General features: G+C 37.9%; 1 protein-coding gene across 8 annotated transcripts in view; it reads left to right on the top strand.

Moving 5' to 3' along the window:
* ADGRG6 (adhesion G protein-coupled receptor G6) overlaps positions 1-24179 on the top strand; it is a 163038-nt gene that overhangs the window by 112233 nt on the left and 26626 nt on the right. For all 8 annotated transcript variants that reach the window (XM_010588714.3, XM_023553043.2, XM_023553106.2 and 5 more), the window contains 10 exons: positions 669-780; positions 2593-2657; positions 3275-3482; positions 4711-4882; positions 7544-7684; positions 10688-10807; positions 16759-16804; positions 18396-18499; positions 22478-22605; positions 23784-24052. In XM_010588714.3, coding sequence (XP_010587016.1) covers positions 669-780; positions 2593-2657; positions 3275-3482; positions 4711-4882; positions 7544-7684; positions 10688-10807; positions 16759-16804; positions 18396-18499; positions 22478-22605; positions 23784-24052 — 1365 coding nt within the window. The remainder of the gene's footprint in view (positions 1-668; positions 781-2592; positions 2658-3274; positions 3483-4710; positions 4883-7543; positions 7685-10687; positions 10808-16758; positions 16805-18395; positions 18500-22477; positions 22606-23783; positions 24053-24179) is intronic.

A 24179-nucleotide genomic window follows, 5' to 3' on the forward strand; every position in this document is an offset into this window, starting at 1 on the left:
GACTATATTTTCAGGCTTAATTGAAACCACAAGAAGAAGAACAACAAAAAATTAAGATATATCTAGAAAGTTTTCACAAAAGAGGTGGAATGATTGAGGATAGTGTGTGGGTATGACATTTGGAGTTGGTCCACAGGTATCTTTTTGCCATTCCACTGCCAAACATCTGGGCAGAAGAGGTTTTTGGAATAGCTAGAAATTTTTCCGTAAAATATGCCCGTAACTCAATGAAAACACTATTGATGCACTATTTTATAGGCTTTCTTGTTTGAAAATGACTAGATTACATTTTGAGTTTTTCAGGATTGTTTTTGTTTTGTGTAGTGTTATATGTATTTTGAATAAAACCGTATCTCATTAATTTTACCTACTGATGATTTACATTCAAATGAAAATATATGTTTAGCTTGTATCTGCATAAATGTGTTTTTTTTTTATTTAATGGTTTTGCAAGATATAATTATTTTTGTATCTGGAATGTGTTTAATATTTTATTTTCCCAATTTCTAAATTTTCATAAATTCTGAACATCTAAAAACTAGTATTTTTTATTGTATGAGAAAAAAAAAAACTTAATCACCAGTGTTTTCATTTTGGTCTCATCATGCCACCAGTAATGTAAAAAAAATAGGTCAGTATATCTTGTATTGTTTCTTATGTTCACATAGATATATGTCCTGCCGATGAGGACCCCAAAGGCTATCTATGGCCCACCACCCGACCTTCTGAATATATTCTACCCTGTAATGGAAAACCTGGTTTTTATGCTTCACGGACATGGTAAGAATTTCATTGACTCTTGCCAAAAAAAAAGCTCCATGTTATCTACCTTCCCAATATTACATGTTGTCTTAATTTCCTGGGGCTGCCATAACAAAATACCAGTAAGTGGGTGGCTTTAAAGATCAGAAATTTATTTTCTCACAGTTCTGGAAGCTGAAAGTCCAAATCAGGGTCTCAGCCATGTTGATTCCTTCTGGGGGCTTTGAGAGAGGAACTATCCCATGCTGCTCTCCTAAAAAAAAAAACAAAAAAAACATTGCTGTCAAGTTGATTCCAATTCATAGTGACCCTATAGGACAGAGTAGAACTGCCCCATAGAGTTTCCAAGGACCACCTGGTAGACTTAAACTGCTGATCTTTTAGTTAGCAGCATAGCTCTTAACCACTACACCACCAGGGTTTCTGCTGCTCTCCTAGTTTCTGGTAATCCTGGTGTTTCTTAATGATCCTTGACTTGTAGAGGAATCCTCACATGGTGTCTTCCCCCTGTGTGTGACTCTGTTTCTGTGTCTGTCCTTCTCTTTTATAAAATGTCACTCAGAAGGGATTAGGATTAGGACCCACCCAACTCTGGCATGACTTCATTAATTTAACCAATAACATCCGCAAAGAAACTCTTTCCTCAAATAAGGTTACATTCAGTTCAGGGGTTACAACTTCAATGTATTTTTCTGGGGGACACAGCTCAGTCCTTATCACATGTACTGCACAGTAGTTCCCATGCATCATATTGATTGGGGAAAAGGGCAGGAATCTCTCTGTGTATGCTTTAGTTATATACTCCATGAGGGATAAAGATGAGGTAGATAGATTACTAAGAAAAGCTGTGTTTTTTTCCCAGCAACATGCTAGTTTAACTTTCTCCAGTCAAAGGATCAAGAATTTGGAAACCAGAGAGTGGCTCCACAGCAAGGCAAAGTATTTAGAGATGAATCAGCTCATAGCCTTGGTACCTGCACCTGAAATTCCAGGACCTTTTAACTGTTTGGGGCAATTATTGTTGAAGGGGAAAGAAGTGGCAAAGAGTGAATAGAGATCAGATCCAATTGGGGGCAGTCTTCTGATGGAGACTGGGCATATGTTCCCTAAATGTTTAACAAAAAACTCAGAGCCAGAACTATTGGAGAAGATTCATCAAATAGCAGGCCATACCTAGTTCTCCACCCTCCCCCTACCTCTAATTAGAGTTTTCTTGGGGGAAATTCAGAAACTGCCCAAGTGTAAGTACTTTGCACCTATTGGTTTGTTTGACACTTGGTAGGGAGGAAAGACTCATAGTGACCCTATAGGAATCGACTTGACAGCAGTGGGTTTGGTTTGGTTTTAGGGAGGAAAGAAGGGGTCTTAGAGACTTACAGACATGGCTCTTCCTGACTGTGAGGCCTTAGAAAATTCGTTAGCCTATCTAAATCTATTTTCTTATCTATAAAATGTGAATTATAATCTATTTTACAGAGTTATGTAATGATTAAAATCAGATTATACCTGGAAAGTTTGTGAAACAGTGCTTGACCCCTGTTACCAGATGTGCCTTTGTTTAACCTTGGTAATGTCATGTATCCTAGGTAGGATACAGTATTTAGGATGCTAGCGTTTTTGGGTTTTTTTGGCGTTTTGGTTCTATGATGCATGCGAATGATTTTTTCCAATAAGAATTTTTAGCATGAGTTTTATTTCAATGCATTACAATTTCATTTTCAAATGGAAGTTTCCCAGATATCAAGGTAAATTCTAAAACTTATTAACTAATTTTGTCAATTATTATGTCATTTGTGTCAAATATTTGAAATATACTTTCTTATTTCATAGTCACCGCAATCTTACCAATGCATCTTTAGCCTACTGGGGGGTTCCTGATGTCTCCAATTGTTCAAGTAAGTGAGGAATTTTCCTTCAGTTCTCAAAGACAAAATGAAGTGACCTCATGCTTCGTGGTTTCCATCCTCTTCAAACATGTTTCCTTCTGTGTGACATTATTTTAATAGGAAAAGTTAGGCAAATGATTGCTGCACTTACTTAAGGTTGAAGACACTTTTTTTTTTTCCCTCATTATATTTAACTAGTAACACCTCAACATCCTGAAGGGCAATTTCAAAACGGGAAATTCTAGAGGAGATTAAAAATAATATATAAGTTTGTATTTGTATCAGCGTTTTGTAGTTTTGCATTATTTCTGAACAGCAAATGTATGCTTGTTCGGTGATGCAAGGGACATTCTCTTAGAACAATGTGTTAATATTGGTTCTTCCAACTTATTTGCTTAAGATGTTTAAAAGCATGATATGTATGTCACTAAAGAGAGACGTTAGCCTCTGTTCGCCGCTGTAAAGAAATAGTCTTGCCATGTGAAGATATGATAAGGGAGTACACACAGGAAACCCACTTTCTGGCTTCAACTCTGAAGTGAAATATTGCACTGTGTTGTAGATTCCTGTAAATGCTCGAAACCCACAGATAAAGCTTCATATGTTGTTTCTTCTGCTTTTTCTAGATGACCTAAATAATGTCAATACAATTTTAAATTTGACTGGTGAAGGACAGAACTTAACCTCAGCCAACATTACCAGCATTGTAGAGTATGTGAAAAGAATTGTGAATAATGAAGAAAATATTGATATAACACTTGGCTCAACTTTAATGACTATATTTTCTAATATCTTAACCAGTTCAGACAGTGATTTGCTTGAGTCTTCTTCTGAGTAAGTATTTTCTTTTTCCTTTTTTTTGGAGATTGAAATTTATTGGAGAAATATAACCCATTAACCTTTTGCCATTGAGTCGATTCCCACTCATAGCAACCCCATAGGACAGAATAGAACTGCCCCATAGGGTTTCCGAGGAAAGGCTGGTAGATTCAAACTGCTGACCCTTTGGTTAACAGCGCTACCAGGGTTCCTGGAGAAATATAGTATTATATAATTTCTCACATATCTGAAGGATTGGTGCCCAAATTTCTTAAGTAAAATATCTAGATACTTTCCAGTATCATTCACAAAGAGAACATCATCAATGAAAGTCCTTTTTTTTTTAAAGTATAATTTACAGAATGATTAAAATTGTCACCAGGCAAGACATATAAAGAGCCCCCAAAAAGCACAGTTTTTTTTTTTCATTTTTTTGTTGGAAAAAGTCTGAAAGTTTGAAAAACCAGAGTAATTGAAAAGATGAACAAACTGTCATAAAGATTAATTTCTGATACTTCTTTTTGCTCGCAAAGGAGACACTCAGCAAACATTCAGTTCACTTCCCTTGTGCTATGAGTCGGAATTGACTCGATGGCAACAGGCCTGGCTTCTGGCATGCGTAACTTGGTCACTATAAGTGCGTTAGCCATGCCACAGAACTGCCACAGCTATGTGATCGTTGTACTTCTGAAATGGAAACTCCTAGGGCAAGGTCCAAATGTACCTGTATTTCTACAATTCAATTTGTACCTAGTTACTTCATTTAATGTATTAATACCAAGATGTTTAATTTTTCCTATTTCCTTCCTTTCAACCAAATTATCTTAGTGAAAAATGTACATTTGTTAAAATGTGTTCTCCAATGTACCCTCAAACATTTTTAGTGTCTTGCAGTTCAAAAACATGCTTTTGCCACATTTCCTTTGATTCTCCCAACAAAATTAGGATGTAGGGAAAGTATTTTTCATATGAAGAAGGAAAGACAAAGGTGAAAAACATACTGTTTGTTCAGGATGATTTAATTGTTGATTTTCCTAAAAGCAGATATTTCTCTTGAGGATAGATCTACCCGTATGAGTCTGTTTGAACTAATACTGTTTTGGTCTGGGGTAATTTTGTGGCTATTCATGTTAAGATCGGAAAATTTATAGGTGATTTTTTTTAATCTGTATTGCGCCTCACAGCAAACCATGTGTGTGCAGTGTCAAATTAACAGTGGTGTTGTTATTTGTCATTTCTTTAGAGCTTTAAAAACAATTGATGAATTGGCGTTCAAGATAGACCTAACTAGCACATCACGTGTGAATATTACAACTCGGAATTTGGCTCTTGGAGTATCATCCCTGCCCCCAGGAACAAACATAGTTTCAAATTTTAGCATTGGTCTTCCAAGCAATAATGAATCATATTTCCAGGTAATGAGCCAGTGGTTTCTTTAATTAATTAATTAAGTAGACAGATAAAAACTTGCTGTTCACCTACTAGTTGCTAACTGAAGTAGGCCTTGGTCCAGGGGGTGGCAGATAGGTCTGAACTTTGGCTAAGATTAGTGATAGCAGTTGTTGTTAGGTGTCTTCTAGTTGGCTTCAACTCACAGGACCTTATATACACGGAACGAAACACTGCCCAGTCCTGCACCATCCTCACAATCATTGTTAATGTTCAAGCCTATTGTTGCAGCAACTGTGTCAACCCATCTCATTGAGGGTCTCCCTCTTTTTTGCTGCCCCCCTGCTTTACCAAGCATGATGACCTTCTCAAGGGATTAGTCCATCCTGGTCACATGGCCAAACTAAGTGAGAGTCTCACCATCTTCACTTCTAAGGAATATTCTGGCTGTACTTCTTCTGAGACTGATTTGTTTGTTCTCCTGGCAGTCCATGGTATAGTCAGTATTCTTCAGCAACACCATTGTATGAATGTATCAGTTGTTCCTCAGTCTTCCTTCTTCATTGTCCAGCTTTCACATGCATATAAGGTGATTGAAAAGACCATGGCTTGGGTCAGGTGCATCTTAGTCATCAAGGTGGCATCTTTGCTTTTTAAGATGTTAAAGGTCTTTTGCAGCAGATTTGCCCAATGCAATGTGTCATTTGATTTCTTGACTGCTTTCATGAGCGTTGATTTTTTTATCTGAGTAGAGCAGAAACCTTGACAACTTCAATATCACCATCATTTATCATGATGTTAATTGGCTCAGTTGGGACGATTTTTGTTTTCTTTTTATGGCTACTGTTATTATTTTTGTGAAGAAAAAAAAAATGATATAAGTAGCCATGAGGTATTGTGGAAGCAAGAAGAGGCATACCTTTATAACCTCAGTGATAGGGGTGGTCAGCTTGCCTTTCACAAGAGGTGAAACTGGAGCTGAGTATTAAAGCATGAGTAGGGATCCCTGGATTAGGAGTAGGGGGTGGGGATCTGTTCAAGAAGAAGGGTTTTATTAAGGACCCAAAGTTGGGAAGACGCATGATGCTTTCTCTTTGGCAGTGGTTCTCAAACTGAGATTTAGAATCATCTGGAGGACTTGCTCTGGTGGTATAGTGGTTAAGGCACTTGACTACTAACCAGAAGGTTAGTGGTTTGAAACCACAGCAGGTCCACAGGAGAAAGATGTGGCAATCTGCCTCCATAGAGATTATAGTCTTGGAAGCTCTATGGGATTGCTATGAGTCGGAATCAACTCAATGTCAGTGGGTTTGGTTTTTTTGGTTTGTAGGAGTTTCTAAAACAGATTGCTAAACTATACATTCCCAGAGTTTCTGATTCGGTAGGTCCTGGTTGAGTCCCCAAAATTTGCACTCTTAAAAAGTCCCCAGGTATTGCTGATACTGCTGTTCGAAGGATGACACTTCAAGAACCAGTGATGGAGGAGGGTGGGGCAAGTAAGCTGGGGCCCCATTAACAGAGAGCCTCTTTGACCTGTTAAAGAGACACTTCAGCAAATAATTTTCGAGTTCCTACTATATGCCAGACAATGCTATCCACCAGGGCAAATAAAATGAATGAAACGTCATCCTTGACCTGGGAGGCCATATATATGGAGCATAACATTTCTTTAGCTGTGGAGCTAAATCAAACGAAAATATAAAAAATCTGGAATTAGGATACCAGAAAGAGCTTTTTCCTCCTTTAGACTAGAGGCTCTTTTGGGTAATTATAGTTCACATCCTACAAGTGAAAACGCAGTCAGCCTCAGTCTCATTGCAAGCCCATTCACAGGAAAACCCTCTGACCTCAGCTGTGGATTCAGGAAAAATGATGCCCAAAAGTGTCAGATAACTTCAGTTGTTTCTTCCTTGCAGAGCAACTCATTCTCTGCAGTCAAAGAAACTAAATTCCATTTTTCGTAGCTAATATCTATCTTTCAATAAGGGTTTTGAGAAAACCTCAAATTCTATTAAGGATAAATCTACTCCTTACACTTAAAAATATTTACTGATTTGTAGATAATCAGTCGTGATTGTTGTTAGGTGCTGTGGAGTGGCCCCCACTCATGGTGACCTCATGCACAACCGAACAAAACTGCCCGGTCCTGCTCCGTGCTGTGCCACGCATCTGATGGGCTGCAGGTCAGACCCTTGTGATCCATAGGGTTTTCATTGGCTGATTTTAGGAAGTAGGTCCTCAGGCCTTTCTTCCTAGTTCGTCTTAGTCTGGAAGCTTCACTGAAACCTGTACGGCATCGTAGCAACAAGATACCATCACTGATAGATGGGCGCTGGCTGCACATGAGACACATTGGCCAGGAAACAAATCCAGGTCTCCCATATTGTACATTTTTTGGTTCCAAAACCAAAACCAAACCCATTGCCGTCGATTCGATCCCAACTCATAAAATCAGTGCATTTTCTCATTTGCCACATGTGCAAAACTCAGATCAGACGTACAGCTCGGCCTGTAGGGAAGTGCCCAAGGAGTAGGGAGTGACTGCTTAGAGGTAAAGAGAAGCTGCTGTCCTAGCTAACTCGATACTTGCAGGTGCTCTTTCCCTTCACTCAGGCAGGTGGAGTAAAATGATCATTGTTGTTGAACTGTGATTACTTAACCAATATATTTGTGTGTGTGTGTCACAGATGGATTTTGAAAGTGGACAAGTGAATCCATTGGCTTCCGTAATTTTGCCACCAAACTTACTTGAGAATTTAAGTAAAGAAGATTCTGCATTAGTTAAAAGGGCACAGTTTACTTTCTTTAATAAAACTGGACTTTTCCAGGTAAGTGTTCAATAAAGCATTATTTCCATTGCAAATGAAAGTCCTCTGCTCAAAGGCAAAAATAAAAAGGGCAGATTTTTTTTAAATGTATCAGGAGGTATACACCAAAAAAAAAAAATTGCCCTCCAGTCAATTCTGACTCTTAACGACCCTATAGAGTTTCCGAGGAGCAACTGGTGGATTCGAACTGCCGATCTTTTAGTTAGCAGCCAAGCTCTTAACCACTGTGCCACCAGGGCTCCAGGAACTATAGAAAATTTAATTTACTGTACTATTAAAAATGAAAATTTTTAATGTAATTGTTTAAACATGGTATTATAGATAATAATATGCTTATTATCAGGATATGTTTATTCTAGTTTCTTTTTAGTAAATCAATTAGGCAAGACTTACATGAAACAATTAGAAATTGAATTAGTGAAAAGTTATTTATTATTCCTTTTCCTAAATATTTTATGCTCTCCAGCCCTTCAGGCCTTCGGAGTTAAAGAAATTGTAAACCAAAGGAAAGGATTTTTTTTTTTTTTTCGTAATTTGGCAGGAAGTTCTGTTTACATAATAAGCAGCATTCTTGGCTTTAATCAGTTTTCCCATTAGTATTTCAAATGACCTCTTGCCTTCTCACATCCGCAGAGTAGGGTGGCATTGTGCTGAGCACATATTATCATTTTTATTGGCATCATTTCTAGATACTAGAAAATCCACTGCCAGCAAACAAGGGTGACCTCTGTTTGCCTTTGAAACCATAACTCAATCTAGAGCAGTTTCAGAGCCCCTTTTTAAAAATAAAAGCCACCTAGTAATTGAAGATACTGGTGCATATCAAACGGTGTGACCTAAGTAAGAGAAAATAGCAAATCTCAAGGCCAGTAGATTTGCCCTGTATGACATGTGTAGAGGGATGGTGACATATAGGTTACAGGTCCCAAAGGAAATACCATGGAATCATTTACAGTAATTAATTCCAAAATTTTAAAATGTATCAGCAATTATGTTTTAGGGGACAAGCCATATGAAAGTTTTGAGTAGATTGAAAGTGTAAAATATTGTTTTTGCCCTGAGGGATTTTTTTAGCTGTGAACACAAAAAACCTTATTTGTTAAAATTATTTTTATTTGAGGCTTAAAACAATGCTACCTTTAAGAAATTACAAAAAATGTAGGAGGTGTCACAAAATGTGAATGTTACAAAGAGGGGGACCAATTCAGAGAAGAGTTTGAGCCCTGCAGGCTGGGAGGGGTTCGAGACAACTCTTAAGAGTTGCTTAAGAATCTGTTATTGTTTAAGTTTTTGCTTTATCTTATCCATGACATTTTTTCCTTCTCCTTTGGTATCTCCTCATCAAAGTTGTTAGGAAGCATAAGGTTAGTTTTTAAAGTAAGTAAAAGTTAAATTTATGGCAGAATAAAAAATTTTTAAGAGTCCTATGTTTAAGAACTTGGCTCTAACCAAATGATAGGCACTTCAGATCCACCAGCCTCTCCTTGAAAACCCTATGGGGCAGTTCTCCTCTGTCCTATAGGGTTGCTATGAGTCAGAACCGACTCGACGGCACCTACCAATAACAACCAACGTGGAACTCCCCATATGGTATATAAGATATGAGTGGTTTTTTAATTGTGATAAATATATATGTAACAAAACATTTACAATTTCAACATTTTTTATATGTGCTGTTCTGTCACATTAATGTCATTCATCTTTTGTTGAACCATCCCCACTACGTTATCCTTTTCCAGATTTTTTCATCACCCTTAACCGAAGCTCTGTGTTCCTTGATCAGCGAGTCCCCCTTTCCGCCTCTGTCTTATCCACCCCTGGTAACCACGAATACTCTAGGTCTCTATACACTTGCCCAAACCCATTGCTATCGAGTCGATTCCGACTCATAGCGACCCTATAGGTCAGAGTAGAACTGCCCCATAGTTTCCAAGGAGCACCTGGTGGATTTGAACTGCTGACCTTTTTGGTCAGCAGCTGTGGCTCTTAACCACTACACCACCAGAGTTTCCATACACTTGCCCAGTCTAGATAGTTCATCCAAGTGGAATCGTATAATATTTGTGACTGACTTATTTCACTCAGTATAATATTTTCAAGGTTTTTCCATGTTGTAGCATGTATCGGGACTTCATTTCTCTTTGTGGCTGAGTGATATTCCACTGTAGGTGTGTACTACATTCAGTGTTCATTGCAGAACTATGCACAGTAGCCAAAAGATGGAAACAGCCTATCTGTCCATCAGCAGATGACCAGATAAACAAAATATGGGTCCTTTTAAAATGAAAGCCTCTTTTTAAAGAATGAATTTGTAAACTGTGATAGAGAAATTCGTGAGGCTTGAAAAGAAACACAGAGGGATAAAAAGAAGTAGAAATGAACTAGCTGGAGAGAAGCCTTATTGGTCTAAATCATTTTGTAGCCCAGACTCCCTAATTTGATTTCCTGGCAGCCTTATCTCTGACATGGGATCTGGAGATGCTGGCACAGATACAACCAGAGCAAGAAAGTAGTAGTTCTGGACAGGACTTGGATACAGTAAATTATATTTAGGTATAAGTCAACACGTCAGGCTATTGGCATGAGTAGAAAGATGAATTGCTTTGTATTTTTCGCACCATATTTCCTTCATACTTCTCTAAAGGAAAACAACTTCATCTACTTTCTTGTGTAGGGAAATGATCTAATTGTTTCTCAGCTTTTTATGAGTTTATGTTATATGAGTCTGCATTGTTTTAGACATTAATCGGCTGACATCAGTCACAGCAATCAAGAGTGAAGTTTTATGAACATTGCCTTACAATATTGGCTCATAATGTTCCCATGATGTGTTTATTGTAATAAGGGAAATAGCAAAGCACCTTCAGGAAAGTCAGTAATTTGATCTTATAAACAGGATCCTCTGTAATTGAAGATCTTAAGTGCAAAAATTTCTGACACTTTGCTCGTTTTGGAACACCAACATAAAATACATGTAATTTTTTTTGTTGTTTTCTTTAAAAGGATGTAGGTTCCCAAAGAGACAACTTAGTGAGTTACGTGATGGCATGCAGTATTGGAAACATCACTCTCCAGGATCTGAAGGATCCGGTTCGAATTATAATCAAACATACAAGAGCTCAGGTAAGATAGTGCTACACAGCAATTGGATAGAAGGCAGATTATTTCAGAGAATTACGAGGCTTTTTCCCTACATGGTAAGAAATAATTGCACTTTTCTTTGGGGGGCAATTTTTCAGAAAGGGAAGGAACAGCTAGTCAAGTAGTGTTCTAACATCACAGTAAATATGGCAGCTGCAGAGGAATTAGTCTTACCTGGGTCTTTTTTTAGGTCTAGATAGGAAACCCTGGGTTTTTTTTTTAGGTCTTGATAGGAAACCCTGGGTGGTGTTAATGGTTAACATGCTTGGCAGCTAGCCAAAAGGTTGGAGGTTCAAGTCTATCCAGAGGTGCCTCAGAAAAAGGCCTGGTGACCTACTTCTTTTTATTTCGCTTTAGGTGAAAGTTTGCATCTCCAGTTAGTTTCTCATAGAAAAATTTATACACACATTGTTATGTGACCCTAGGTGTCATCGCTATAATGTGACAGCGCATTCCTCCTTTCTACCCTCGATTTCCCATGTCCATTCAACCAGCTGTAATCCCCTTCTGCCTTCTCATCTTGCCTCTGGACAGGAGCTGCCCATCTAGTCTTGTGTATCTACTTGAACTATGAGGTATACTCTTCACGAGTATCATTTTATGTCTTATAGTCCAGTCTATTCTTTGTCTGAAGAGTTGGCCCCAGGGATGGTTTTAGTTCTGGGCTAACAGAGAGTCCGGGGCCATGTCTTCTGGGATTCCTCCAGTCTCAATCAGACAATCAAGTCTGGTCTTTTTACTGGAATTTGAGTTCTGCACCCCACTTTTCTCTTGCTTTGTCAGGGACTCTCTGCTGTTTTGCCTGTTAGGGAGGTCATTGGTGGTAGCCAGGTACTGTCTTGTTCTGGTTTCAGGCTGATGGAGTTTCTGGTTTATGTGGCCCCTCTTGTCTCTTGGGCTAATATTCTCCTTGTGTCTTTGGTGTTCTTCCTTCTTCTTTGCTCCAGGTGGGTTGGGACCAACTGATGCATGTTAGATGGCTGCTCGCTAGCTTTTAAGACCCCAGATACCACTCACCAAAATGAGATGCAAAACATTTTCTAAATAAACTTTGCTATGTCAGTTGACCCAGATGTCCCCCGAAACCATGGTCCCCAGACTCCCACTCCTGTCACACTGTCCCTCGAAGTGTTTGGTCATGTTCAGGAGACTTCTTAGATTTTGGTTTATTCCAGTGGTGCTGACTTCCCCTGTATTGTACGTTGTCCTTCCCTTCACCCAAGGTAATTCTTGTCTACTATCTAGTTAGTGAAATCCCCTTCCCCTCCTTCTCCACCTTGTAACTGTCAAAGAATGTTTTCTTCTGTGTTTAAACCTTTTCTTGAGTTCTTGTAATGGTGGTTTCATACAATATTTGTCCTTTTGCAACTGACTAATTTCACTCAGCGTAATAACTTCCAGATTCATCCATGTTATATTTCTCAGATTCATCATTGTTCTTTATCGTTGTGTAGTATTCAATTGTGTGAATATACCATAATTTATCTATTCATCCATTGATGGGCACCTTGGTTGCTTCCATCTTTTTGCTATTGTGAACAGTGCTGCAGTGAACATGGGTGGGCATATACATATTCATATGAGAGCTCTTATTTCTCTAGGATATATCCCAAGGAGTGGGATTGCAGGATTGTATGGTACTTCTATTTCTAGCTTTGTAAGGAAGCACCAAATTGATTTCCAAAGTGGTTGTGTCATTTTATATTTCCCCCTTCCCCCCACCAGCAGTGCGTAAGTGTTCCGATCTCTCCACAGCCTCTCCAGCATTTATTATTTTGTGTTTTTTGACTTAATGATAGCCTCGTTGGGGTGAGATGGTATCTCGTTGTAGTTTTGATTTGCATTTCTCTAATAGGAAACCCTGGTGGCGTAGTGGTTAAGTTCTACGGCTGCTAACTAAAGGGTCAGCAGTTCAAATCCGCCAGGTGCTCCTTGGAAACTCTATGGGGCAGTTCTGCTCTGCCCCATAGGGTCGCTATGAGTCAGAATCGACTCAACGGCGCTGTTTTTTTTTTTTTTTAATGGCTAATGATCGTGAGCATTTCCTCATGTATTTGTTAGCCACCTGAATGTCTTCTTTGGTGAAATGTCTATTCATATCCTTTGCCTTTTTTTTTTTTTTGGCATTAAATAATGTTCTTCATTTTTTGTTTGTTTTTATTATACATAGATATATTCATAATTTTATACAATTTAGTATCATGTAAATACATGCTTATAATGTAATATAAGCATGTTTACAAGCTATAACATTTTTGTAAACATCATTGTAATGGCCATAGGATAATCCAGGAAATAGATATATTGTAACTTAATCATTCCATGATTTTTTAGCATAATCCCAGTGGTTTACAGTTTTTTTTTTTTTGTACTTTTGATGAAGGTTTATAGAACAAACTAGCTTCTCATTTACCAGTTAGTACCCATATTGTTTTATGACATTGGTTAACAACCCCATGACATGTCAACACTCTCCCTTCTTGACCTAGATCTTTGCTCATTTTTTAATTGGGTTATTTGTGTTTTTGTGGTTGAAGTCTTGCAGTGTCTTGTAGATTTTATAGATTAGACCCTGATCAGATAGGTCATAGCCAAAAACTTTTTCCCAATCTGTAGGTTCTTTTTACTCTTTTGGTAAAGTCTTTTGATAAGCGTAAGTGTTTGACTTTTAGAAGCTCCCAGTTATCTAGTTTCTCTTCTGGTGTTTGTACATCGTTAGTTATGTTTTGTATTCTGTTTAGGCCATATATTAGGGCTCCTATTGTTGTCCCTATTTTTTCTTCCATGATCTTTATCATTTTAGATTTTATATTTAGGTCTTTGATCCATTTTGAGTTAGTTTTTGTTCATGGTATTAGGTATGAGTCTTGTTTCATTTTTTTGCAGGTGGATATCCAGTTATGCCAGCTCCATTTGTTAAAAAGACTGTCTTTTCCCCATTTAATAGTCTTTGGGCCTTTGTCAAATATTAGCTGCTCATAGGTGGATGAATTTACCTCTGGATTCTCAATTCTGTTCCATTGGTCTAAGTATCTGTTATTGTACCAGTAGCAGGCTGTTTTGACTACCGTGGCAGTATAATAGTTTCTAAAATCAGGTAGTGTAAGACCTCTCACTTTGTCCTTCTTCTTCAGTAATGCTTTATTTATCCAGGGCCTCTTCCCTTTCCATATGCAGTTGGTGATTTGTTTCTCCATCTCATTAAAAAATGTTTTTAGAATTTGGATCAGAATTGTATTTGTAGATTGCTTTGGGTAAAATTGACATTTTCACAATGTTGAGTCTTCTTTTCCATGAGCAAGGTATGTTTTTCCACTTATGTAGGTCTCTCTTGGTTTAGTAATGTCTTGTAGTTTTCTTTGTTTACCTCTTTTACATCTCTGGTTAGATTTATTCCTAAGTATTTTATCTTCTTGGGGGCTGTTGATTTGGTGATTTCTCTTTCCACGTTCTCTTTGTTGGTGCAGAGGAATCCAACTGACTTTTGTATGTTTATTTTGTATCCTGATATTTTGCTGAAATCTTCTATTAGTTCCAGTAGTTTTCTTGAGGATTCTTTGGGGTTTTCAGTATATAAGATCATATCATCTGAAAATAGGAATACTTTTACTTCTTTACCAATTTGGATGCCCTTTATTTCTTTTTGTAGCCTAACTGCTCTGGCTAGGACCTCCAGTACACTGCTGAATAAGATTGGTGAGAAAGGGCATCCTTGTCTGATTCCCATCCTCAAGGGGAGTGCTTTCAAACTCTCTCCATTTAGGATGATGTTGACTGTTGGCATTGTATAAATGCCCTTTATTATGTTGAAGAATTTCCCTTCTATTCCTGTTTTGCCAAGAGTTTTTATCAGGAATGGGTGTTGGACTTTGTCAAATGCCTTTTCTGCATCGATTCATAACATCATGTGGTTCTTGTCTTTTGTTTTATTTATGTGATAATTACACTGATTGCTTTTCTAATGTTGAACCATCCCTACATACATGGTATGAATTCCACATGGTCCTGGTGAATTATTTTTTTTTATATGTTGTTGAATTCTATTGGCTAGGATTTTGTTGAGAATTTTTGCATCTGTGTTCATGAGGGATATTGGTCTGTAATTCTTTTTGTGGTGCTTTGCCTTGTTTTGGTATCAGGGTCATGCTGGCTTCATAGAATGAGTTTGGGAGTATTCCATCCTTTTCTATGCTCTGAAATACCTTTAGTAGTAGTGGTGTTAACTCTTCTCTGCAAGTTTGTTAGAATTCCCCAGTGAAGCCATCAGTGCCAGGGCTTTTTTTGGGGGGGGGAAGTTTTTAAATTACCTTTTCAATCTCTTCTTTTGTTACAGGTTTATTTAGTTGCTTTACTTCCGTTTGTGTCAGTTTAGGTAGGTAGAGTATTTCTAGAAATTTGTCCATTTCCTCTAGGTTTTCAAATTTGTTGGAGTACAGTTTTTCATAGTATTCTGTTATGATTCTTTTAATTTCAGTTGGGTCTGTTGTGATATCGCCCATCTCATTTCTTATTAAGGTTATTTGCTTCCTCTCGAGTTTTTCTTTTGTCAGTTTGGCCAGTGGTTTATTGGTTTTGTTGATCTTTTCAAAGAGCCAGCTTTTGGTCTTGTTAATTCTTTCAATTGTTTTTCTATTCTCTGTTTTCATTTAATTTGCTCTAATTTTTATCACTTGCCTTCTTCTGGTACCCAAGGGCTTCTTTTGCTGCTCTCTTTCTACTTGTTTGAGTTGTAGGGTTAAACTGGTGACCTACTTCTGAAAAATCAGCCTTTGAAAACCTTATGGAGCACAGTTCTACGTTCATACACATGGGGTCACCATGAAGTAGAGTTAATTTGATGGCAACTGTTTATTTTTGTTTGTTTTAGGACTGGTTAAATGGAAGGAGAATGGGAATGAAGAAAAGGGCAGCAGTATATTTCTTCAAATAAATTAGGTGCAGAGGCAGTTGCACAATGTTGCATTAAAGATTCTGGTTGGTTTCTTTGTATTTTTAAAGTCAAAGATAACCACAACTGGGAAAGCAAAGGGGAAACAGGGAAGGGGTGACTTAATTTGAGCCATTAGCTGTTATTTAAAATCTTTGCAAGTGTTGCTTTGCTTGTTACCGCATTACCCTGGCTGTCATCCGATTATTTGATAAATGGGAGTTCACATTGTCCAAGAAGGCCCAAGCCAAGGTTTTTTCCTCATCTCTAGTGGGTTCTGGTCATGAGTCTGCCATTTATTGGACAGGCTGGAAGACATGCAGGAAATGAGCAGGTGAGAACAGTATGACTTGCTGATGATAAGGGCTAAAGCTTAGAACTAAGGTCATCTAAGAACTAGCCCTGCCTTGTCACTGACTCTCGGAGGCCTCCTTGTCCTACCTTTTGACCTGCTTTATTTCAGCTGCTTCCTCTGTACAGGAGAATTTTGAAGATGAAGTGAAATTATGGTGTAAAGACCTTTTATAAATGCTAAGAATGATAGTAGAATCAGCATTTTAATCCATTGCTATGACTCCAACTCATGGCAGCCCCACATATTTCAGAGTAGAACTGCACTCCATATGGTGTAATGGCTATAATCTCACGGAAGGGGATCACCAGGCCTTTCTTCCGGGACACCAGTGAATGGACTTGAACTACCGACCTTTTAGTTAGTCTAGTGCAGATTGTTTGCACCACCTACCCAGGATGGGACATACATAGTAATCCGCAGATAAAGGGCTAATATGATTCCTCATGAGGTTAGAGTTGATTTTCAATTGAAGTCTCTCTAATAGAGGAGATCCACTTTGATGGACTACGATTTCAGGTGGTATTGGCATGGCTAATGCTGGTATTTCTGTGTGAAAACCTTAGTATTTTTGCTCTTTTCCCATATTCAAATCATATGATTTTAAAATTATTTTAAACACAATTTTCCCTGTTTATGCTTATGTTAATATAGGCAGTACATCATCCCATCTGTGCCTTCTGGGATCTGAACAAAAACAGTAAGTTTGAAATATGGATTGTCTTAATATAGAGAACGGAGGTTTAAACATTACTAGACACCCCCATTTCCTTTTTTTTCTTACCCCAGACCAGAGTGAGCCATAGTCTAAGTTCAGTGGCAGTGGAGCTGCAGAATGTAATTGAGGTAGCTTGGAAAGTCAGTTCTAATTTCTGTAACTTTTTATGCATTCTAAGAATTTTTTTTTTTTGATCCAACAACCTCTTTCATTTCAATTAACTTGTAAAATACAGTATACATTTTTATTTCCATTTTCAGATGACCTAAGGTATATACTTGATCTCATTCTTCTGATAAAATTCTTGGGAGGTTATTTGACTTGCACTAGGCATACAGTGGAAACCCTGATGGTGTAGTGGTTAAGAGCTACGGCTGCTAACCAAAAGGTCGGCGGTTTGAATCCCCCAGGCACTGCTTGAAAACTCTGTGGGGCAGTTCTACTCTGTCTTATAGGGTCGCTATGAGTTGGAATCGACTTGACTGCAGTGGGTTTGTTGTTTGTTTTTTGGTTTAGGCATACAATTTGAAATCAGGCTTCCAGGCTTCAAATTATGGGGCGGGGGGGGGGGGGAGAACATGCTAAAGGAATGTAAATATAGGATGGTTATTATTTGAAAGAAAGGAATTGCCACCAAAATGACATTTGACAATCAAGAATGGAAGGCAAAGTTAAACAAATCACTAGGCTTAAGGTGCAGAAATCTCTTCAAGGGGAAGGACAGCGATGAAACCTCCCACCTCTGCCCCTAACGGTGACCTTCTCTTCCGGGTTCCTGTGTTGGGATTATTGGGGCCAAATCCATATTGGCGCTAGTACAGCCTGTTTTCCTGGTGAAAATCTAGTCTGAAGTGGGCAAAACCATCTTTTTGACATTTCGTATTGCAGTTAGACAGTTTTATTGTTGTTATCGCTTTGGGTTTTAGAGGCACTGTTCTGAGACGAAGCTGACTTACTCAGATACATAGTTGAAAATGTTACCATCTCATGGCCTGAATATATTCTTCAAATAAATAGAGCCAATATTTGACAATAAATAAGTTGTTCACATTCCATATCATACTATTAATGTCAGATGAGATGTGTTAAAGGCATTTCGGAGTAGGTTATCACCATGTATGTTTGCTGTGTACGTCATGGCGTATTCCAAGGAAGCAGACCGTCTTTGTTTTGCTGTCTTCACAAAAAGGTAGACTGACCCTAGGGACTGATGTGTTGATCTCCAGAGAGTGAAGTTAGTATGTAACGTATTTGAGAATGAGTATTTTTTTTTTAAAGGAACTTTACTTTAAAATATATTAAAAAGTAAACTTGAATAAAACTTGCAGAACATGGCTTTAAACCAGTGACTAGATAATCTCTAACTGCCCACCTAGCACTAACCTTCCATGATTCCGTGAATCTAAATTATTCTGAGCATTTGTTAGCTTTAAAAAAATAATAGTTTTAAAGATAATTTCTGTAAGGCAGAAGAGATGGAGGTATATTGTCATAATGAAAGTCTCATACATCATAGAGAAGGAACTGACCTGCTATTATTTTCACACTGTTTGTCACTTTCCTCCTACAAAAGGTTTTGGAGGATGGAACACTTCAGGATGTATTGCATACAAAGGTTCAGATGAGAGCGAGACAGTTTGCCTGTGTAACCACCTCACACACTTTGGAGTCTTGATGGTAAGGAATTTCTAAACTTCTGATATTACACAGGTTTGGAAGGTTATACCTCATTTTGTGAGTCATTTTTTTTTTAGATTATGTGTTAATGGGCATTATTTCCAACAATTTTCATCTGTACCCTGAATCTTGATTCTTAAGTGTGGAAGATAATTAGCAGAGATTATATATTAAAAAATATTTGAAACTAATTGTAGAAAAGAACCCTACCTTTTGGGGTTTTTTTTTTTTTTTCCTAGCACTTACATGGATGATAAATAACCCCAGAAAAAAGAAAATCACCAAAAGACCCTTGAATAGAGAAAGACAGGAAGAGGGGAAGAGGAAGAAGCTGAGGAGGAGAGCAGGGAAGGGAGAGGCTGAGGCAGGGTGAGAGGGAGAGAGAGAGAGAGAAAGCAGAGGAAAATGTTGAAATGTTGGGTTTTACTAACATCAAAGACAACTGAAAACTCTGATGAAAAATTTTCTTTCTTATCATCAAAAATATTTTCGAATGTGACTTTGTCCCAGGTACTGTGCTAGATGGTACAGTTCTGACTCCAACTGACCCCCTGATGGAGATTGCCGTCTATCGGGGCATACTAGTAAATAGGGTTAGAATGGAGTCTTCAGTCCTGTAAGAGATGAGGAGTGTGGAGTTTCTCACACTGCTAGGCCTTCATCTCCTTCCTTCCTTCCCTTCCCTCCTTACCTCCTTCTCTCCTTCCCTCCTTTCCTCCCTTTCCTTCCTTCCCATGGCCCTGTTTTTACCTCATTAGGCAGCCTATCAGTTTTAAACAAACAAACAAAAATTGCATCACATCAACATAATTTTTCAGTCTACAAAATTTTCAAGACCCACCCACATCCAGTGACTTATTTGAATTCATCCATGGATATTTACCAAACAGACAAAAAAAAGAGTTACAATCAAGTTGATTCCCATAGACATGTACCTTTACCTTATATCTGATACACTCAGGTTTTTGTGAACACTTTCCTAGTGCCCAGTGCACCCTCGAGGATTCTAACATACCCATTGTTTCTTTATATTTCCCATAAAGGGGAAATATATATTTGTTTTTTAACAGAATATGGGAGTAATGTGTGCTGAGGCAATAATACTTTTTTAATTAGAATCACAGATATCAGGTTGTGTTTATTCCTTATATGCTTCCTCCTGTGGGGACTGGGAGGAAGCAGTAAGGAACTGTGGGATGTAGCATTTGGCTCATGAACCTACTTGGCCTATGTTAATGTCTATTGTCATACAGCAACTCTGCAAGTTGTAATTTTCCTGACAATCCAGTACATAAATGCTGTGAGGGATAAGAACAAGTTACTAGAAACGGTGACAAATCAGAGAAAATAGCTTTTTAACTTGCTCAAAATAGAAATATTTCTTTCTTTACTGCCAGACTATGAAAATGAACAATTAAATGACAACATGTTTGTCCCAACCAAGTAAAACAAAACAAAACTCAGTTTTCTCCCATGTTCTGTTTCTCACAAAAAATTACAGCAAGCATTCTTTCAGACAACACCTATTTTGTGTGATGACTCATTCAGGTCTATAATTAAACTCCAGGTCTATAATTAAGCTTCAGATTAATTTAACTATTTCAAGTATGTGTTTGTGTGTGTGCGAAATGTGTGTATAGTAAGTCTAATATTAGTTAAGTAGATATCAGAGTAACTGATAACAGTAACAAAATTCACTACTCAGAGGTGATTTACATGCAACCAGAGTTTGGCTTCCCATAACTTTGGCCATTTTCTTTGCATATCGTTCAAATAAATTTTATTATGAAGTCTGCGATTATTTATTTTTTTCTCTGTAGCTGCCTGACTAAACAGTTTTGCATGTGTACAGAGAGATGCGTTTTTAGTGATAATCTTCCATTTTTTAATAATTGCTGGAAGAAAAACTTCCCAGAATTTATCCGTTCTGGCAGCGTGCTCATATCCTTTCAGCTCTTCCAGACCACCAACATTTTAAGAGTCTTTCTTGATTTACAAACTCTTTATTCGCTTGCATAAGCTATTCCCACAGTACATCTTGTCTCGTGACACATTTACCACACAAAAAGTTAGTAAATACGTACCCGTGCCCATGAGCATATTGTTTAATAGAGAGATATATGAAGAATTTAATGTCCTCTGCTATATTTCTTTGTGATAAAACTGATTTTCATATTTTTAGCATGAGTTCATTTTCATGTTGGCTCGTTCAAAGGAATAAATATTTTCACATCTGTCATTCTTTGAAAGTACAAAACAACATGAGAATTGTTTGTGTGTTACTGTTGTTTTGTGTAGTTTATATTTTAAACTATGGCTTTAATTGTGGCTTGCAAGTCAACAGCCTTACCTAGATAGGAGCCATAGGTTTTTCAAAAGGAAATGACAAGTTGCTTGGTGATCTTTCAAGACTGCAATTCCATGCCTCTGGCCGAATGCAATCCTGGAGTAATCGAAATGTTGGATGTCACCTATCTGTGAGTCAGACAGTGACTTAAACCCAATTCCATATGCCATGAGAGCCTCATGCCCTCCCAGTATTTCGAGGGATCCCCGGGAGAGGATGATCAGAGAAGTGCCTTCAGATCTGATTGAATCTGCTGAACTTAATCACTGTATGCATTATTTGGATGTCACAGGGTACTGTAGTTGTTCCTTACTACCTCAGCCAAACCTGGAACTGAGTCCCAGTTCTTGTCATACAAGTATACACAAATACAAACACATTTACTCAAGGCCTTTGAGTGAGTAGCATATTGTATTGACATTTTGGTATAAATTAAATTAAAACATGTAATGAGAAGACATTATAAAATGTAGTAAAAATTTTTCTTTTTCACAATTTAAGACCTAAAATTAAACTGGGTGGTCCTTTTGAAATACGTCTCTTCTCCAAGAAGGTTCCATTTTCAAACATCTGCATGGTTGAGAGGTCGGTTTTATCTCAGGATTTACCCCTATCCCAATCCCCCATTCCTGAAGCCTGAATTATAGGAAAATGCCTTTGGGGCCTGTTCATCAGAGCAGACCTGGGTGAACATAGAGATTCTGTCCCTTTTGGGTCAGTGCAGACTGCAGTCATATTTGTTTATTCTTTTGAATGTCCAAGATTGGTTGTTAGAACACACACACACACACACACACACACACGTACACACGTGTTCACACACACCTTTCCCCAAAAACATTATTTATACTTACAGTGTAGTAGGGAACAATAAGAAAAAAAAAGATTTTACTAACATCCCCAAACTGCAAGCCTGCTCAACACAGTGAAATTAATGCTTCATATTAATAATGCTCAACAGCATTTAATTTCTTTTCCACCTCGACAACTCCTAACACTTTAAATTGCACCCTTGTGGGACTCTAGGGATCTGAAACCCATGACCCAAAAATGCATTTATGTTAAAAAAATAAAGATTGCCCTACCCTTTGCATACCAAGCTTTGAAATGGCCATGGGCAAGAGCCTCAACACCACCGTTAGTACTAGGCAACCCAGCACCGGCGCCATCTTTTGGCTGTCTTCTAGTTGAGACCCTCCGTAAGGACAAGGATTCCCAGGACCCCAGGTATTGGACACATGGACCACAGCCGCCTCTCTTTGTACTCTTGCTTCCAACCCTGCAAGTGTTAAGGATGGTCGTGTTAATTTGTTATTCAGGGCAGCTACTTCCTTTCGAAATTTCCGTAGCGGTATTGGGTGGTTTTCTTCTTCAAGTTATACTAGTGTGGAAAGAGCCTTGGTAGCAAGGTAATAATTTTTTAAAAATTGCAGCTGTTAATAGTACTACTTTTTTTTTATGCGGTGACTCACAAGAGTGCAGTAAGTGTAAATTTCAATATTGACTCACGCTGTTGTTCTTAACCCCAAATATTTACCTACTGTAAGATTAGCAATAAACTTTCTAGTAAAATCAAACACGATTCTCATTCAAAGAGAGATTCTCAAAGCTGCTTCTTATGTTTTGTGTAGGACCTTCAAGGAACTGCCTCACAGCTAGATGCAAGAAATACTAAAGTCCTCACCTTCCTCACCTATATTGGATGTGGAATATCTGCTATATTTTCAGCAGCAACTCTCCTGACATATGTTGCTTTTGAGTAAGTATTTTTATATCTTTTAAACCCAGTTGGTTCCAAAATGTGAATAAGAAAATCGCCTCTGTTTTTAAAAGCAGCTATACACTTACCGAATCATGTAGAGTAGTTCAATTTTAATATTCAGCTTTCTCATAAGATATATCATGCAATAGGAAATTTTCAGCAATGGAGTCCTAATTTATTATTAAGTATTTCTACTTCTAAAGTACGTTTAAACCTGTTAGAAGTTAATCTTAATATTTAAGTAAATAAGAATTGTATAAAATGCTTCTTACATTGTAAAACATGAAATTATTTGCTTCACAAATCTTATATAATTAGTCCTCAAACAGGAAATAAAAAGATGGATCCTTAACTGATCAAAAATCAGGAAACTTCAAAGCATTTTAGAAAAATTTTTAAACAAAAATGTCTTTTTTATAACTCTAGAATTTTTCCTGGAATGAAAAAATGAATCTGTTAAAACTAATTGGTAATTTAATAATCAATTGGAATTAGTTTTGAAATAAAATTAATATTGAAAAAATCTTTATAACTTGCCAAATACTCATAAATATCTTTGGCCTTTCTCCTAGTGTCATTACATCATAAAGATGGTGCTAACCAGCCTGTTGCCAAGTTGTACAGGATATGAACTCACTGCCTCTGCCTTAAGGATTTATTTATAATATTGTTATTGTCAGTTGCTGTCAAGTCAGCTCTGACACGTGGCAATCTTATGTATAACAGAACAAAACCTACCTGGTCCTATGTCATCCTCACGATTGGCAGCACATTTGAGTCTGCGATGGGGCTATTGTGTCAGCCCGTCTCAGTGAGGGTCTCCCTTGCCCTCATTGGCCCTCTACTTCACCAAACACGTTGTCCTCTTCTAACAATTGATTTCTCCTGATGATGTGTCCAAAGGAAATGAGTTGGACGGCGTTCTGTTGTGATCCATAAGGTTTTCATTGGCTAATCTTTGGGAGAGTAGATAGGCTTTTCTTCTTAGTCTGTTTTAGTCTGCAGGCTCTGCAGAAACTTGTCCACTATGGTGATCCTACTGGAGTTTGAAAATACTGGTGGCATTGCTTCCAACATCACAGCAACATGCAGGCCTCCACAGTATGAGAAGCTGACAGATGGGTGGTGGATTTACAAAATTAGCACCCATATATCTTTCTTTTTTCTCTTTTAAGAAAATTGCGAAGGGATTACCCCTCCAAAATCTTGATGAACCTGAGCACAGCACTGCTGTTCCTGAACCTGATCTTCCTCTTGGATGGCTGGATCACCTCCTTTGATGTGGATGGACTTTGCACTGCTGTGGCAGCCTTGTTGCATTTTTTCCTTCTAGCAACATTTACCTGGATGGGGCTAGAAGCCATTCACATGTACATTGCTCTGGTTAAAGTATTTAACACTTACATTCGCCGATACATACTAAAATTCTGCATCATTGGCTGGGGTAAGCCTCCTGCAAACTTTTTTTTTTCCCCCTATTATGAAAATTGCAAGGGAAACCCCTTATTTTTAAAGAATATCTAGGAGAAATGTTATAGTTGAAAACGATGTGGGTGAGAGAAACTTACCCT

Source organism: Loxodonta africana, chromosome 1, assembly GCF_030014295.1.
Source record: "Loxodonta africana isolate mLoxAfr1 chromosome 1, mLoxAfr1.hap2, whole genome shotgun sequence".
Classification (NCBI taxonomy): Eukaryota; Metazoa; Chordata; class Mammalia; order Proboscidea; family Elephantidae; genus Loxodonta; species Loxodonta africana.